The sequence below is a fragment of the Syngnathus acus genome, chromosome 9, assembly GCF_901709675.1.
Source record: "Syngnathus acus chromosome 9, fSynAcu1.2, whole genome shotgun sequence".
Lineage (NCBI taxonomy): Eukaryota > Metazoa > Chordata > Actinopteri > Syngnathiformes > Syngnathidae > Syngnathus > Syngnathus acus.
The window spans coordinates 12,147,997-12,162,873 of record NC_051094.1 but is presented as its reverse complement, the minus strand read 5'-3'; the positions used below and the strand labels follow the sequence as shown (position 1 = coordinate 12,162,873).

The window sequence follows — 14,877 nt, the reverse complement described above, 5'->3', positions numbered from 1 at the left end:
CGTATTATTTAACAATTCAATCGGTTTTGGGCCAATTACGTAACGTCCCACGGAATAGTTGGAAACCTCTGGTGTAGTGTATGCACTACTGCTTCCACGAATAAAAATACTTTCATTGCCTGTTCAGGCGCTCAATTATTTCCTTACTATGTGGCCAAACATGCAGCAAATATGGCAGTGAGGAAAGGATGAAAACGGTGACGTTGCAGATTACTTGAACAGAGAAAGGACCATCTGCGCACCTCCTGCTGGCCCTGTAGAGAAGTGATTTTCATCATAGTGGACACACGCCCGCGCGCGCACGCGGTGACGCGCACGCCTCAAGTTGAGCGTGAGCGGTGACGAGCCCCACAGAGGAGCTTTCCTCCAGACCTGCGTCAGACGCACGTCTACTTTATGTTTTTGTGTCGGATATGTGTGGCATTTGCCTTAGTATCAATGTAATATTTGCACGGTTGAGGCTTGGAAGCCAAGTTTGAGCGTTTAGTAGACGGCTCGCTTGGCTACTTAACGACACAGGTAAGAGTTCATCTTCTTAACTTTTATTTGTGCGAAAAGTAAGTAGACGCCTCCTGTAACTTCTCATCTTCTTGCAGAAGTCCCTGGAAGAAATTGACGCGGATTGATACAATTCGACGCAGGGGCTCGGAGAGGAGGGTGGGGGAACCTTTTTCTCAAGTGCGACTTTGCGTCCTTTCTCGCCTGCAATCGTCCCCAGAAATGGTGGGGCACCTTCACTTGCAAGCGATGGAGGAAAGTCTCAAAGGAAAGAACCGGGAAGGGCTGCTCGACAGCCCGGACTCGGGGCTGCCTCCCAGCCCAAGTCCGCCCTTCTGCTCCCTTTCTCCCGCTCTCATCGAGCCGCGCTCCGGCAGTTGCGCGACCCCCGTGGAGAGCCAGCAGCAATCGGCCTGGAAGAAGGACGTGACTCGGGAGGGGAAACTGGTAAGATGCAGCCATCATCATCATCATCTGTTTATATGAGCGGTGAGCCGTCACGGCAAGCAAGGCTTCCTCTGACCTACATTTACCATCTAAATTCTAATATGTTCCATGAAATGATATCCATTTTATTCCAAACTGTCCTTTTTTTCTCGGCTGCACTGTTTCCAGTAGCTAAAATGCACAATAGGGCCTTCAGAATCAGTAGTGCTGGCCAATCCAATTTAAATTATACCGTAAGCAACGAGACCAATCAGATTTCCATTTCGAGCGTGCGGGGCCTTTGTTTACATCAGCATTTCCCCATCGTCCTATTGGTCAGTCCGAGCGAAACTTTTAAATTGCTCCAAATCAATCTCTATTCTGAACTCCACTAAGTTATGTTAAGTTTGTGCTGTTCAATTGCACTTTTGTACAAGATTGATGCCTTCTACCATTACATGGATGGGATTGTGTGATACTTTTATGAGTTGAATGCACTGGATTAACTCATCATCCAATAAATCATCATCCATCATATGACTGACCATCTTTGATTGTCCAGTCAGAAACATAGCTTCCATCTGGAAGCTCTCTCTCTCTCTCTCTCTCTCTCTCTCTCTCTATCTGACACCTCCCCCTTCTCATGTTGAGGATGCCACTGGCTCAGGAATTCTTAGAAGTTAAACGCCTGCATGACTTACTGCATCTGACTTAACCGGTTTTATGGGAGATCCAAAGTGAGACCCAGTGACCCCCCCGCAGTTTCATAACACGGTGTATCACTTGCAGAAAGCGTTGCCGTTGTTAACTCCTGTCTTTTGGTGCTGCCGATTGGTCAGGTCTGTCTTCATTAGAGTTTGGCTCGCAACCTGGACTCAGTTCGCACTCAGTAACAGTGTGAATAGAATATGATTTACATACTATGTGCCTTGTGAATCACTGGTGACCAGCTCCAGCAGTTGAGCAACAGCAAACGGATGATCAGCAAACTTGGACACGAGGGTCATATTCCCATAGAAACTGCACCTGTGCCGTGGTGCAAATGCTGCCGTATACTGATTTTTGTACCAGCACAAGGCATTTGCCTTTATGGCAGACTGTCCCTTGCCAAGCTGGGCATGCGTCCTTGGAGATGCACCCAGCAGAGTGACAATTTGGTGGCAGAAAGCCCGTCTAAACGTACACCTGCTCGGACTACATCTATTAAATACTTGTGCAGTTGGTCAAACATAATTCTTGTGAATTTGAGCCAGTCACAGGAAGACAGATACTAAACTTTATGGTTGAAGTCAGCTGTAACCACTCCCACAGCACCGCAATTCTCCCTCTGCCAGCCCCTGGCCTTTGCTTCTCCCAGAAATGACCAATATCGAGTCTAATCCGCTTCTGTTGCTGGTCGTGAAAATTGAGCCCAAAATATTTTGTCTAGGGCAGCACTATGTTCTGTTTATTACTTTGCTCGTTTGTCATACAGCTATGGTATGGGTTCAAGGGTTTCTTTGGATTTCGATTTCTTCCAGGTACTCTGGCTTCTTAATTACACTCATGTCTCGGCTGACATTGGGCAAGAGGCACTGTTCACCCCACACTTGGTCACCAGCCAATCACAGTACACGCAAACAAAGTCAATCACACCTATGGACAATCTTGAGTCTTCTTAATTTACTAGCCTGCATACTTTTGTAGATGTGGAAGGATGAAATCCCATGCAAGCACTGGAGATTAAGCAAACTCCCCACATGAAGTTTGGATTTGAACCCCAAACCTCTGATTTAGACGTGCTAACCACTAATCCAACGTGCTGCCAAAAGTATGAATGTGCTCCTTCAAAAAAAGACTCTTGAAATATAAACAACTCTGAAGTTACACAATCTTATTGAATTTCCTGCAATAGTTGGATAGATCTTATAACATGATAATAGGGCTGGGGAAAAAACAGCTAACTTAGCTATGTCAACAACAAAAATTGGCCAACACAATAACTTTTGCTTCAGAACTATAATAATTTAAACATTTGTGCAGCCTGGAACTATGTGTGGCAACTCTCCACGTGTACGCATGGACAGTTGCTGCAGGCGCACGCAGTCAAAAGCATAGCGCTGCCAGAGCGAGAGAGAAAAGATGCCTTTGTGTTGCTGTAAACTAATAAAAGGACAAAAATAACATTTTATGTAATTACGTTAAAGCATTGCTGGGATAGCTTGTAGAAAAAAACTTTGTCATGCAGGGGCCACCAAGGAAGTGCCAAGGAACACAAGTAGTCTGTTCTAAAAATATTCCAACAGTGATGGGACATTGTGATTTTCTAGGAATGTTGTCAAAGTGATCATATGAAACTGTGAACACTGCCTGGGATTTATCCATCCATCCATCCATGCATCCATTCATTGGGATTGATGTCAATTGTGAGTGAGAAAGAATCAATCACAATTTTAAAAGTAATTTGAGCGATTGTGTTATTTCAGAAGTGAATATAAAACTGGTAGCCATTCACATTAATCAGTAGCCAAGAAGTAGCTCAGTGTCAAAGAGGTCAGTGACCCTTTCAACTGATGCTACCCTTTGACAACTGCAGCCTCAACTTTACTGGAGCCAAGCATCTTCAATGAAATCGACGTGCCAGGTTAAACTCGTCTGATCGCAAGTTGACGCTTGTGCAGCTAACTTAGCTTAGCATAGCTTGCTGCCTGCATTTCTTGGTGACACATCGCTAGAGAGTGATGGAGTGTTACTGTAAAGTGACGTCATTGTTGCGGGAAATGTGTACGGAAACTAAATTCAACTAAGGGATGTGCATGGAATACATGATAGGATGATCAAGTCTAAGATTAGTTAGTGACAGGCAGCTCTTGATAACTTGATACCACCAATAATTTGATTGCACACTGTTTTTGCAGAAGACAGATACCAAACATTGTACCCCCTGTGCAAAATGCATGAAGACATACTAAGTGATCAAAAATTATTTCCAAGTCACTCCCAGTATCCAAAGTCTGTCTGGAGTACATGTCTGTACAGGTTCATGTGCTTTTAGAAAGTCTAATGGAGGCTTCAGAAATGCTGTTGTGCATCCTGGGAGTGTTGTGACATTCGCCTGAGAGACACCCACACATACAGAGACATCCACTAATCCTTTGGCGCTTCAAACTTGTTGGATCGTTTCTGCTTTGTGGTTTCATTTTTAAGATCATTCCTGATTCTTGTTAGTCTCCGGCTTAAAAGTTTGGAATGTTTTCCACTCAAAAATATTCCCTTCTACCAGGGCCTGAGTTCATTTGTCGTAGCGCAATGAGGGGATAGTCTTGTGTACTCAAGCGCTCATGTTTACCCACCTTTCCAAATCTATTTTTGAGTTGTTTTTGTATGCCACCTAAGAACAATCGACGAGCTCTATTTTGAGGTGCAGGAGCTTGTTAGAGCCTGTTGCATAAAGCGTTTGATGACCCCTCATTTCTAAATGCAACATGGGCAAAATGCTCAGACAGCCTGCCTGTCCGTCTGTCTGCCTGTCTGTCTGTCCACCACTTGACAGGGATGCGACAAGCACCACTGTTATCGTCGTGTCCCCGCTTGTTCGCATAAATGTCTTGAGGCGGCAGGTGGGAAATGTTTAAGTTGGCTTGTCGACTCTCGGCGGCTCTGCGTTGTTCTTTGGACACTGTGCGGCTTTGTCAGCAGCGCACTGTTTTCCTGGGCATGAATGTGCTTCTTTCAGGATGGGTTGAGTCTTTGTGTGCATACTGGGGCTTCTTCAAGGAGGCCTCCTAACATCCAGTCAGGTGTTTACTTTGCAGATAATGGCGAGTGCACACATTACAGAAGTACAGTGAACCGCCATTTATCGCAAGGGATATGTTCCAGACCCACCCACCATAGGGGAAATTCTGCCATATAGACCCCATATAAAAATAACTAGTAGTTTTATCCCTCCCCCATACTTTAAACAAGTCCAAAATTCACTCGTTCAAGTATTCTTTTGCGCCTGTTCTCACTCACAAACTGTCAAGAAATAGGATTCTATTACAGGACATCACTTTTAAGTGCCAAAGGACATCACAAAGTTATCCAAATAGAAGGCAATATGTAGCTACCGAATCAGTGCAATGCGATAATACGCAAAAGCAACGGCAAAGAAAATGTCAGTCCATTGGATTAAGCTGAGCAAAGTAGCTTTTTACTTAGACAAGGCACACGTACTGTTGCCCCTAAATAAGTTCTTGCAACTCCCCAGCAGTAGACTGCAATTCTACCTGGCACCGTGGTACAACTCCTATAAATAAAACAAACAAACGTGATAGTTGCTCCTCTGTCTGAGATGATGCTTCAATCTTGAGTGTGCACATGACCAATGAACACAGCTGCTTGTTGCAAACGTAAGGTAAGGTAAGGTAAGGTAAGACAAGCGTGAGGCACTGATCTGCCATGCCCTTGGCCTCTTCTCGCCGTCCTGGCATGTGCGCTTAAGTACGTCCAAGCCGCAGCATGTGACCACCTCCCACTGTAATGTGAGAGGACGAGAGCCGAGGGCCGGCCAACCGCGCGCTTCACATGGCCCTACCAGAGCCGCACGCAAACACGGCCGTCCGTCACAAGTCTGGCTGCATAATCTGTGACGCCGCAGTTTCAAAGTGAGTTCAATCGGTACATGTTTGTACTCGGCCATTCCCTGACAACTGCCTGCACAAAGCGAGAAGCCACGTGTCAGTACAGTCACTATGCTATGATGACAGTTTTTGAACGCTACTTACAGTAACACATTTATTTAACCTTGCAAATAGTCAAAGGTCATCTTTGGGAAATATGCTCACTGACTCAATCCTGTCAGGCTTGAAAGTGACTTATTTTTGCGCAAGTTAATTATAGCAAACTATGGCTCTAACCTTTGTTATTTATATGAAAAAGCTTTTGAAATATGTTAATCACTTATTGAAAGAAATTCTGTAAAAAATGACAACTACAAAATGTATATGCCAGGATCTCTTCACAGCAGCTCGTCATTGAAAATTCAATGACAGCCTATGATAAAGATAAACGATTTTCTCAATTTCTCCTACATTTTCTCACGTCCTCTCACAACCATGTGGCCTCCTGTTTTCTCTCATACTCCAACCTCATTTTGAAGTCATTATCTGACAAGCTTCAACTTTGTCCAAGATCGAGCATCGTTAAATATTTCTGTAAAATAATAATAGTAATAGTTGTCCAATTAATCAATTGAGATCAAAAGAGAAATCACGATAATCATTTTGATTTTAAAAACACAAAAACAAAACAAGACCAAAAAAATGTCAAACCATAAGCTGGTGAACATGTAGTTCATTTCCACACATTACCAGAGACAATAATTAACAAAATATCAAACTATATGAGATTAAATCACATCCAGCACCATCTATTAATTTTGAATGTAACATAAAACATAAACTGACCGATCGAAAACAGATGGTAGAGTTGTAATACCAGTTTAAGGGAGCTTTTCATCTTGAGTTTTTTTTATAGTCATGAAAAAGGACGGGTTACATGAGATCAAACATTGCAAGGGTGTAATGTGTGCAGGAATCTTTCATAATGTCTTGAGGAATTTCATGTCTGGTCTGGAGCTTGCGGCCATGTGGGCACAAAGCATTATAAACATACTGTAGCCACAGCTGCTGAGATGCAACTCCAAACCTCCTCCCATATGTATTTCCCGCTTCACATGAGCACCATCTCCACTCCAGCTGCTCTTAGATGATATTGTGTGGAGTTGACTCAACATCTGTAACACATACTGCCATATAGATGTGGGCCAACTCTCTCTGGCTCAGCTGTATTGACAACTAAAAGGGAAAAGGAAGCCTTCTAGAATGAATGGGATGAGAATACAATAAAATCAAAGGTTGGCTCTTAATAGGGAACTTAAATATGGTTGAGAATATATATGTTATTTTTTTAGTATTTCAACACCAAAATTCCTCAGTTTGGTTTCCCCATGGGAATTTAGTGGAAATGTTCCACCCCTTTTTCCATCTATATTGAAAAGTTAACATGGTGAGAACAGCAGTGGTTTTAATTGAGGTTGTTCGCTCTCCTCGAGCCCCCCAAGCGTGCTGAGCTCTTTTACTGGAATTCTATTTGTTAGCAGCTCTTAGATCTGCTCAAATGTCTTTCTGGTTGTGATTTGTAATACTTCCTTTTCCCAGCTGCCTTACCTACTGCTCAACAACACAGGAACGGACACCAGGCCCCGCATGTATCCTGTCTTCTATGGGGAGAGCATCGAAGTTGACCCAAAGCCAGAGCAAGAAGTCAAGTAAGCAACGTACAAATAAAAAGATGACATGACATGTGTCGTCATCATCCTGAACTCAAGTGTAACTTCTCCTGTAGGTGCACATCAGCGGTCCGTTACGACTCGGACAAGTATTACCAAAACCGGGTTTACTGTGTCCCCGTTCCCACGGTGACTGCATATAGCGAGACGGTAGTGGCGGTGCCCAACTGCACCTGGAGGAGCTACAAATCCCAAGTGTACCTGGAGCCGCGGCAGAAGCCCGTCAGCTACCAGACCACCACCATCGTGTACCCAAAACACGCCAAGAACATTTACCGCACCACGCTCATCTATAAGGCCACGGCTGCACGTCGTTGGTTCGTCTCCAGCGTGCAGCTGGAGTCCTGCGAAGATTCAAGTCCTTGTATCATTTACACGGAGGACCTGTAGGCCCGCACCCAACGTGTTTTTTTTTTTTTTTCCCCAAGGACTTGAGTACAACATATTAAAAGAGCAAGATAACTGGAGGCATAACCTTTTTTTTATTTTTCTCATCTCAACCCAAAGGAAATCTTTCAACTTTGTACTGGTGTGGTTTTTGAAAACCTCATTGGCTAATAATGTCTTACTATTTAAGGAGAACGAGAGCTGACATAACCCCTTTGCTCCTGCGGAATTGACTTTTGTGAGAAGAGTCACGCAAGAGATTACAGAGAGAAAATATCATGACGAAGAGCTGAGGATTTAATTACATGAGCTGGTGCAGCTTTTCTAAGTTGCACTTGTTTCCATATATGAAAAGCATCTCGATGTGTGTGGGTGTGTTTGAACGATTGGACCAAAGTAAGTTAGCAGCCACACAAGCTGCACATGGCTTCATCACACCATTTTCTCACCATATTTATAGCTATACCTGATTGTAACATGGCATCCTATTTATGCATTATATATAATTATACACTGGAGTATGAGTGCCACACTGAAAAAAGGAGGGAAAAAACAGCCCACTAGAATAAAGTAAAAAAAAAAAATTCAGAGCACCATTATGTGCAGTTAAATATATCTGAGAGAATTAACCTGACCGCAAACTCTTATTTGAATAGTTTAATAGTTCGTAAGTGTTTTCAACAAATATTTGTTTTATCCTATGAATGCATGGGCAGTCTATTAAGAGAAACTGGTTGCTGATTGTGGGACTTTATTGCCATATAACAGTGTGGTCTAATACTCCCTTGCATAATTACGAATCATTAAGAATAGATTCAAGAAGTGGCAAATTTGGAAAGACCTGAAAAGGTGTTATTAATCACTTTTGCTGTAATGCTGAAGGTAAATGGAAAGTGAGAGGATCTGATATGACCAGGTGATTAAGAAAATAGATCAGGTCGACAAGTTCTTTTCATTGCCTAATGCAAAAACTCAGTCAATACCGGTATGAATAGATCGCTTCATTTTTATTTTCTTAAGGTTTTTACATGCAAAATTTGGTGCAGACTTGACTGGTCGTAAACAAATGTGGAAGCTGTTCTAACAATGCACACCTTCCATTGCATCTGCCAAACGATCAGTGAACACAGAATGGCAGGTGCAAACCTGTGCGTGCAGAATTGCTAGCGCAAAACAGCAGGTTTTTGAAATGCCAGAAACCATTGTCTGGTGAGGAAAGCCAATCTGAAGCTTGTATATATGGTTTAAATCAGTGGTCCCCAACCTTTTTTTGCGCCACGGACCGGTTACGTGTCAGAAATATTTTCGCGGACCGGCCTTTATATAAATAATACATTTATATAAATAAATAAATACATTTATAATAAATATATAAATGCGATGAAATAAAATGATACGACAGGCATAAAAACAAGAATAAAAGACATAAAAATAAAACTCACCATTATGTTGAATTAGTGGGAGCACAGAGCTTGTTTCTCAGAAACGAGCCGGTCCCATCTAGGCGTGATCGGAGACAATGACAGCCGAAGTGGTCGTTTAATGCAGGATGCTTGGTCCCCATGCGCCGAAGCAGTTTTGAAGGCTTCATTGCCTCGTTAGGTAGCCTGTGGCCACTTATGCAGAGTGGGCTTGGCGCGTCAATCACCTGTGCCGATAAATCCATATTTTAAGTAGGACTCCAGAAATATTCTTTTAAATGCAGCTTTCTTTTTCTTAGAAGTCGTAGCCTCTTCTTCCGTCTCCTCATTGGGCTTTTTTTTCCCTTTCCGAAGAAGCCTTCCAAACATTTTTGCTTGCTTCGCGTGCTCGACTGACGTGACTGAGACAAGCGTCTTGACCTGAACCGACGGATGTAATTGGGAGAGAAACGCCTCTTTTTTTTTTTTTTTGACATATTTCAAAATAAATTCTTACTAATTTCTGCTAGCTTTGCGGGCTCGACTGGGGAAACGTGTCACGAGACCGGGACGAGCGTCTTGACCTGAATTAATTGATAGCCGATAAAAAAAAAAAGAATAATAATCCTGTGCGGCTTGGTGGCCCGGTGCCAAGTGACCCACGGACCGCTACCGGTCCGCGGCCCGGTGGTTGGGGACCACTGGTTTAAATAACTGAAAGGTGTCATGCCACATCATCTAAGACAAAACTGCATAAACGCCTCATTGTTTTTGGGTAAGAGTTATTTCAGCACTCTGACAGCGAATGCTGGCCTCTACCATGTTTTCAAGTGCGCTTTCCCAAATTTAAATTTGGTGTTACGTAGGATGTGCAGATAGATCCAACCCACATCACATGCAGTTAAGAGTAAATGAACATGCAATTTTGGACCTGCTGTTTGTGATCTTGCTAAATCAAGCAAAGCCAAACATTTAGTCAAACTTCTATTTGACATCTAGTTTGTTTGCAATCAATGTGGCATGAAGTGAATAAAATTTCCTAATGTTATTTTTCATTTCTATACAAATGTGTACACACTTGATGTTTAGACTCTGTCAGTTCTGTCGCTTGAAAAAAAAAAAAAAAAAAAAAAAAGCCTCAAAGTGTGTATGAAAGCCGCACGAGTGGTGCATGCTAGGATTAACCGAGGAAACAGTACGTTGTGATTAAAGAGATGGTAGTTTAGAAGTCTGAATTCAGATTCATATCAGATTGAGCTGTGGAAATGAGAGCGAAGATTTTGCAGGGAACAGCCAGGTGTCGATGGTGACTGAAATGTTATAAGAACGATGTGAAAAGCTGGTTGGATGTGAACTTGTTAGTATTTTGCTGGTTTCATGTCAGTTCAAGTGTGTGCTTCCTAACACTTGATTTTGTTATTGTAAAATAGTTTTCTGATGTATATGTGGACTTGAGGCACTTCATAATTGTCTTTTTATTTTTGTACGTCAGCTGTTCCTATTTTGATTTAATTTAAAGATGTATATTGTAACTGAATTTGAAAAAAATAATCTATATCTTGGACTAGAGGTCATTTGTGATTTTGGAAAAATAAACATAAAGCAGGTAACATAAGGTGTTTCCTTCAGGAATGCTCTACAGTTCATGTTTTAATTGTAAATACAAATTGAAAGCATGACTGCGTGTTATTCAACACTACATATACTGAAACCTGATCATTTTTTTATCTCTTCTGTAGCATGCCCTCAGCAGCTTCACAGGTCAACCGTCCAAGCTGACTGCTCACCTGAAACATGTTTTCCCAGACCAGTCCAAGAATCTGTTCTCGTTTCAGAGACAAGGAAAAATACACACGCATTCATGATGCCACCTAGTGGTAGAAGACCTTTAATGCAGACCTACTGTCCACTTGACACCACGTAATGACGACACCAAGACTATGAATGGCAATAAGCTTTTTATTTAAACATTAAGGCAGTGTCTTCTTATTCGTTTCCGTGTGTACACTGCTATCCACAAAGCTTGCTGGTGGGCATGTAGAATTTAACCCGGTGTTTTTTTTTCTTTTCTAATACCAACCTAGAAGCAAGCCACATAAATATTTACATCTATTAAGTTTTATATACAATCCTTGCTATTATACAGTGGGTTATAATTATATAAAAAACATTATGAACAAAATGCTTGAACAATGTTATAATTTCCCCACAGCCCTGCCCTCCCTCCAAGGACTACATCAGATATTTTGAGACGTAAAGAAACGGTGGTTGGACAAAACTGTGAACAAAGGCAAAATAAAACCATGTTAAACTTCAATTTAGTATCAATGGAAAATCAATGGATTAGTCTGTCATCCGTTGAAGCAACATCTAGATATGGCTTAGTCTGTTTACGGTCACACCCTTAAACTTCATTATGACCAAAATGTGGAGACTGATATATTGTTTAACATGTGGCAAAATTACATGACCTCCATTTGTCTTCACATGGGGAAAAAAACACCCCACTCCCACCTTAAAGATGGCCGAGATGAGCATTGTGCAGGCGTGACATGCTTCACCATCAACAGGCAGGATGGAGGAGGGAGAGGAGGTAGTCCTAGACTAGTCAACACAGATATCGCTGTGCTCAAATAAACCACAAGATGGAGGAAACTCCACACTAGCAGATAATGGCATCCAACCTTGGACACTTAACACATGCCACTTCTTTTGTAATCCTTTCCCTCTGGAATCCCACTAAATGCAGGCGCAGTGAAGTTGACCGTCACAGTTGTTACCATGGAGAAAACATCGACTGCAGGACTGATTGCTTCTATGTGTGGTTTCGAAGCTTGGCGAGTGTAATGTGTGACTGACAGATGCACTAAGACATTTCATTTGCTTCTCTGCTAATACAATTCCCAGTATGGACAGTAGAATCCCTGGCAAGGGAGGGGCCAAAAAAAATAAAATTGTGCGTCACTTGGTAACTTCGGTACTGTGCGTGTAAAATAAATGGCACTTAACACTAAGAATATATTATAATGTACAAAAGCCGCACAGAGGAGAAGCTAAATTGTCTTCCCCTATGCAGTACAAGGTCAATGGTCAAACTGTCACAAAAGCTCAACGATGAGATCCTGGCAGGCCAGCTGAAGACGATGCAAAGGACTGAGGTACACCTTGTCAATGTGAAGGAATAGCTCGACTTCTCCTTCACTCACGTGATTGTCGCTTGTGTTATTTGAAATCACTGGCGGTGAGGACAAAGTTAAACAGGTGAAGCACGGGGACACCTTCCACCACAGGATGCCATTGCTGTTCTCGGGTCCATTTGTCAGCGGATTCTCCACTGCGCCATTGTGAACAGGCCATCAACTAAGTGCTTAATATCCAAAAAACATTTCAACAAACACAGATTCGGTTAATATAAAAACAGCGAGAAAGTGTCACTAGTCTGAGTGCCATCATGCGGCTGAACGTCTCATGGGACACCTGACATCAGCAGGCCTCGGCCGTTCCTCTGGACTTTCGCAAATGTATGACGACATCAGCAACGAACAGCATGTTTACCCTGTAAACCAATGATATGACCCTCCTGTGCTCAAATCCCTCCCCGCCCGAAAAGCATCCCTCATTGCAGATCGAGGACCACACATACAGTATAATCATAGAACGTTCACCATCAAAACGCTGCAATCGTTTTCCAAACAAAAGGCTGGACTCAGTTTAAAGAAGAAAAATAACCAGGAACAAAGAAAAAAAATACTTTTGTGCCATCTCTAGCAGTGTAGACACTAAAGAAATGTTAAGAGGGGCTCTTCCAAGTTGGGCTGCTGCGCTTTAAGGCAGGAGCGGCAGCCATCACATTTGGGAACCAACTGAAGTAACCAAGAATCCCATCCATCAACGAGAGTGTAAGCACTTGAGTGCGGCGAAGGTTAATGCGCCCGAGTTGCTAAGGCCAATGAAGAGATGCAACATGCTTTGAAGAGTCGTTCTTCCGAGAATCCTGGAGTGGGCATGTGGACTGCAGAGTGGAATGGTGTGGGATGATTTTGCCTAGGTGCATCTGCGCGTATGCTGGCATTGCGGGTCACTCGCTGTCAGACAGGGACTCGTACTGAGACATGAGCAGCGGCTTGGGCTCCTCCTCCCAGGTGCGGCCCTGTCCCTGAGTGGGCACGTGGCCGACCGGCTGCCCGGATGAAGGGGAGGGAACTGAAACCGTCCCGCCGGGGAAACGCATAATCAATGGGTTGCACGGGAAGGGAGTTGGCGTTGAACCTGAAAAGAAGCACATGGGTGTTGTTGACTTGCTGGGGGACTAGTTGGGCACTCATCGTGCGATTTACATATTCACTGTTTGATATTTGTGAATTCACCTAGCTTTATTTTTTATAACAGATCCTCCATTACCCACCCATTGGCTGTTTTGTGTTCAGCCTAAAACATTTAAAAAGTATTACCATCTTGTAGTGCTTTGGCACCAAGAAACTCGAGTAGAAGAGCTTCAATTAGACAGAAGCAGTGATTTGCTCTCCTACTGCCAAGAAACTGCATTGAAAGGAATTGAAGACTTTGCCTGAGACAAAAAATGAGTGCTTTGTCACCATGAATTACCTGTGGAGGAGGGTCGGTCTTCCCAGACTCGGTTGGTCAGTGGCGTTCTTCTGTTACAGTCTCCTTCTGAGTGGACTGAGGACACGGAGGACGGCCTTTCACCCCCTGACAGACCGGGTCCTGGAGACTTGGCCTTGCGCCCATTAGAGCGCCCACCACTCTTTGAGAGCTTCCCACCACCTACAAAGAGTAATTAAGGATCTTGAATCTGTTCCAGCATTTCAAGCCATACCAGATGTCTCTAATCCTGTTAACAAAACTATGAAATTAAACTAACTATGATTAGCATTTTCTGTGTTTAATACAGCTTTTGTATTGTGTATTTGCTGAGTCAGTGATGTTCCAAAAAAGATTGTAGACTGCAGCAATACATTTGCTATTAAACCAATCCAAGACTATTTATGCTATGTGCTCCTGCAACAACCTTCTGATTATGTTTGTCTTGTTCTGTAAACTTATTTGGTTGAATCCGATTTGTTTATTTGCCTCTTGGAGTAGACCAAAATCAATTACCAGTAGAAATGGACTGCACCAAGTGGAAAAACAAGCTAGTCTAATGACGCACCCTTAGACCACTGGCCACATTAGCAGTTTATGACATTTGGAGAAACTCGTCACCTTGTGAGAAAGCCTCCTCAGGTCGTCCATCATTTCCACTCATTGCAACCGACGTGAATGGGTTAGCAGCATTGGCTTGGGAGCGTTCCTCGGGCTGGTCATCGTATTTTCCCATTAGGGCCTTTCTTATAATGGCCTCCAGACCTATGGAGCTACCAGGTGTCTCTGGAGCTGGGTGGCTGCGGACACTCACGGATCCTATTAAAGAGCAGGTAAGGGACAAATTTATCCTGTGTTTAGATTAAAACTAATCCACTGAAACTGTTAAACAGTGGATGAGAGCAGTTGCTGACTCACAATTGTAACACTGCTCAGTAACACTGGACTTGCTCAGTTCAAGAGTTTATGATACAATTAGTTTTTGTCATTATGAATTAAAAGTTGTCAGGACTGAAAATGTGGTATTTTCTTCAAAAATCAAGCTCCCAAAGACAAATTGATATGTATGTATATATCAGTATATTTTAAATGTATTTAAAAATAAATCATATATATTATATAAATGTATATTATATAAATGTTTAAAAATCAATTTAGTTCAATTCAATGCACTCACATCTTTTAAGTCAACCCAATTTACAGATTCATTTTTTGCTACACCCCGAATGGCATAAAAGAAAAATATCGACA

The 14,877-nt window shown here is 42.6% G+C and overlaps 2 protein-coding genes across 4 annotated transcripts in view; one reads left to right on the top strand and one right to left on the bottom strand.

The window, feature by feature from the left end:
• The first annotated feature begins 293 nt into the window (after nt 1–293).
• rflna (refilin A) lies at nt 294–8,240 on the top strand. Its single transcript, XM_037257889.1, has 4 exons — nt 294–519; nt 597–945; nt 7,107–7,216; nt 7,294–8,240. Exons 2-4 carry the CDS (start codon nt 721–723, stop codon nt 7,625–7,627), a joined length of 669 nt encoding a protein of 222 aa, XP_037113784.1. The 5' UTR covers nt 294–519; nt 597–720; the 3' UTR covers nt 7,628–8,240.
• A 2,723-nt stretch (nt 8,241–10,963) lies between these two features.
• The window catches only part of ncor2 (nuclear receptor corepressor 2), a 56,397-nt gene continuing 52,483 nt past the window's right edge, over nt 10,964–14,877 (bottom strand). For all 3 annotated transcript variants that reach the window (XM_037257795.1, XM_037257796.1, XM_037257797.1), the window contains 3 exons: nt 14,248–14,445; nt 13,630–13,809; nt 10,964–13,293 (listed from right to left, as the gene is read on the bottom strand). In XM_037257795.1, the coding sequence (XP_037113690.1) occupies nt 13,103–13,293; nt 13,630–13,809; nt 14,248–14,445 (569 nt within the window). In that variant the 3' untranslated portion in view covers nt 10,964–13,102. The remainder of the gene's footprint in view (nt 13,294–13,629; nt 13,810–14,247; nt 14,446–14,877) is intronic.

Excerpts from the sequence above, each read along its gene's own strand:
- rflna (XM_037257889.1), top strand. The coding sequence starts at position 721 with ATGGTGGGGCACCTTCACTTGCAAGCGATGGAGGAAAGTCTCAAAGGA. Across the intron at positions 946-7,106 it reads TGACTCGGGAGGGGAAACTG|CTGCCTTACCTACTGCTCAA; the intron begins GTAAGATGCAGC and ends TCCTTTTCCCAG. Across the intron at positions 7,217-7,293 it reads AAGCCAGAGCAAGAAGTCAA|GTGCACATCAGCGGTCCGTT; the intron begins GTAAGCAACGTA and ends CTTCTCCTGTAG.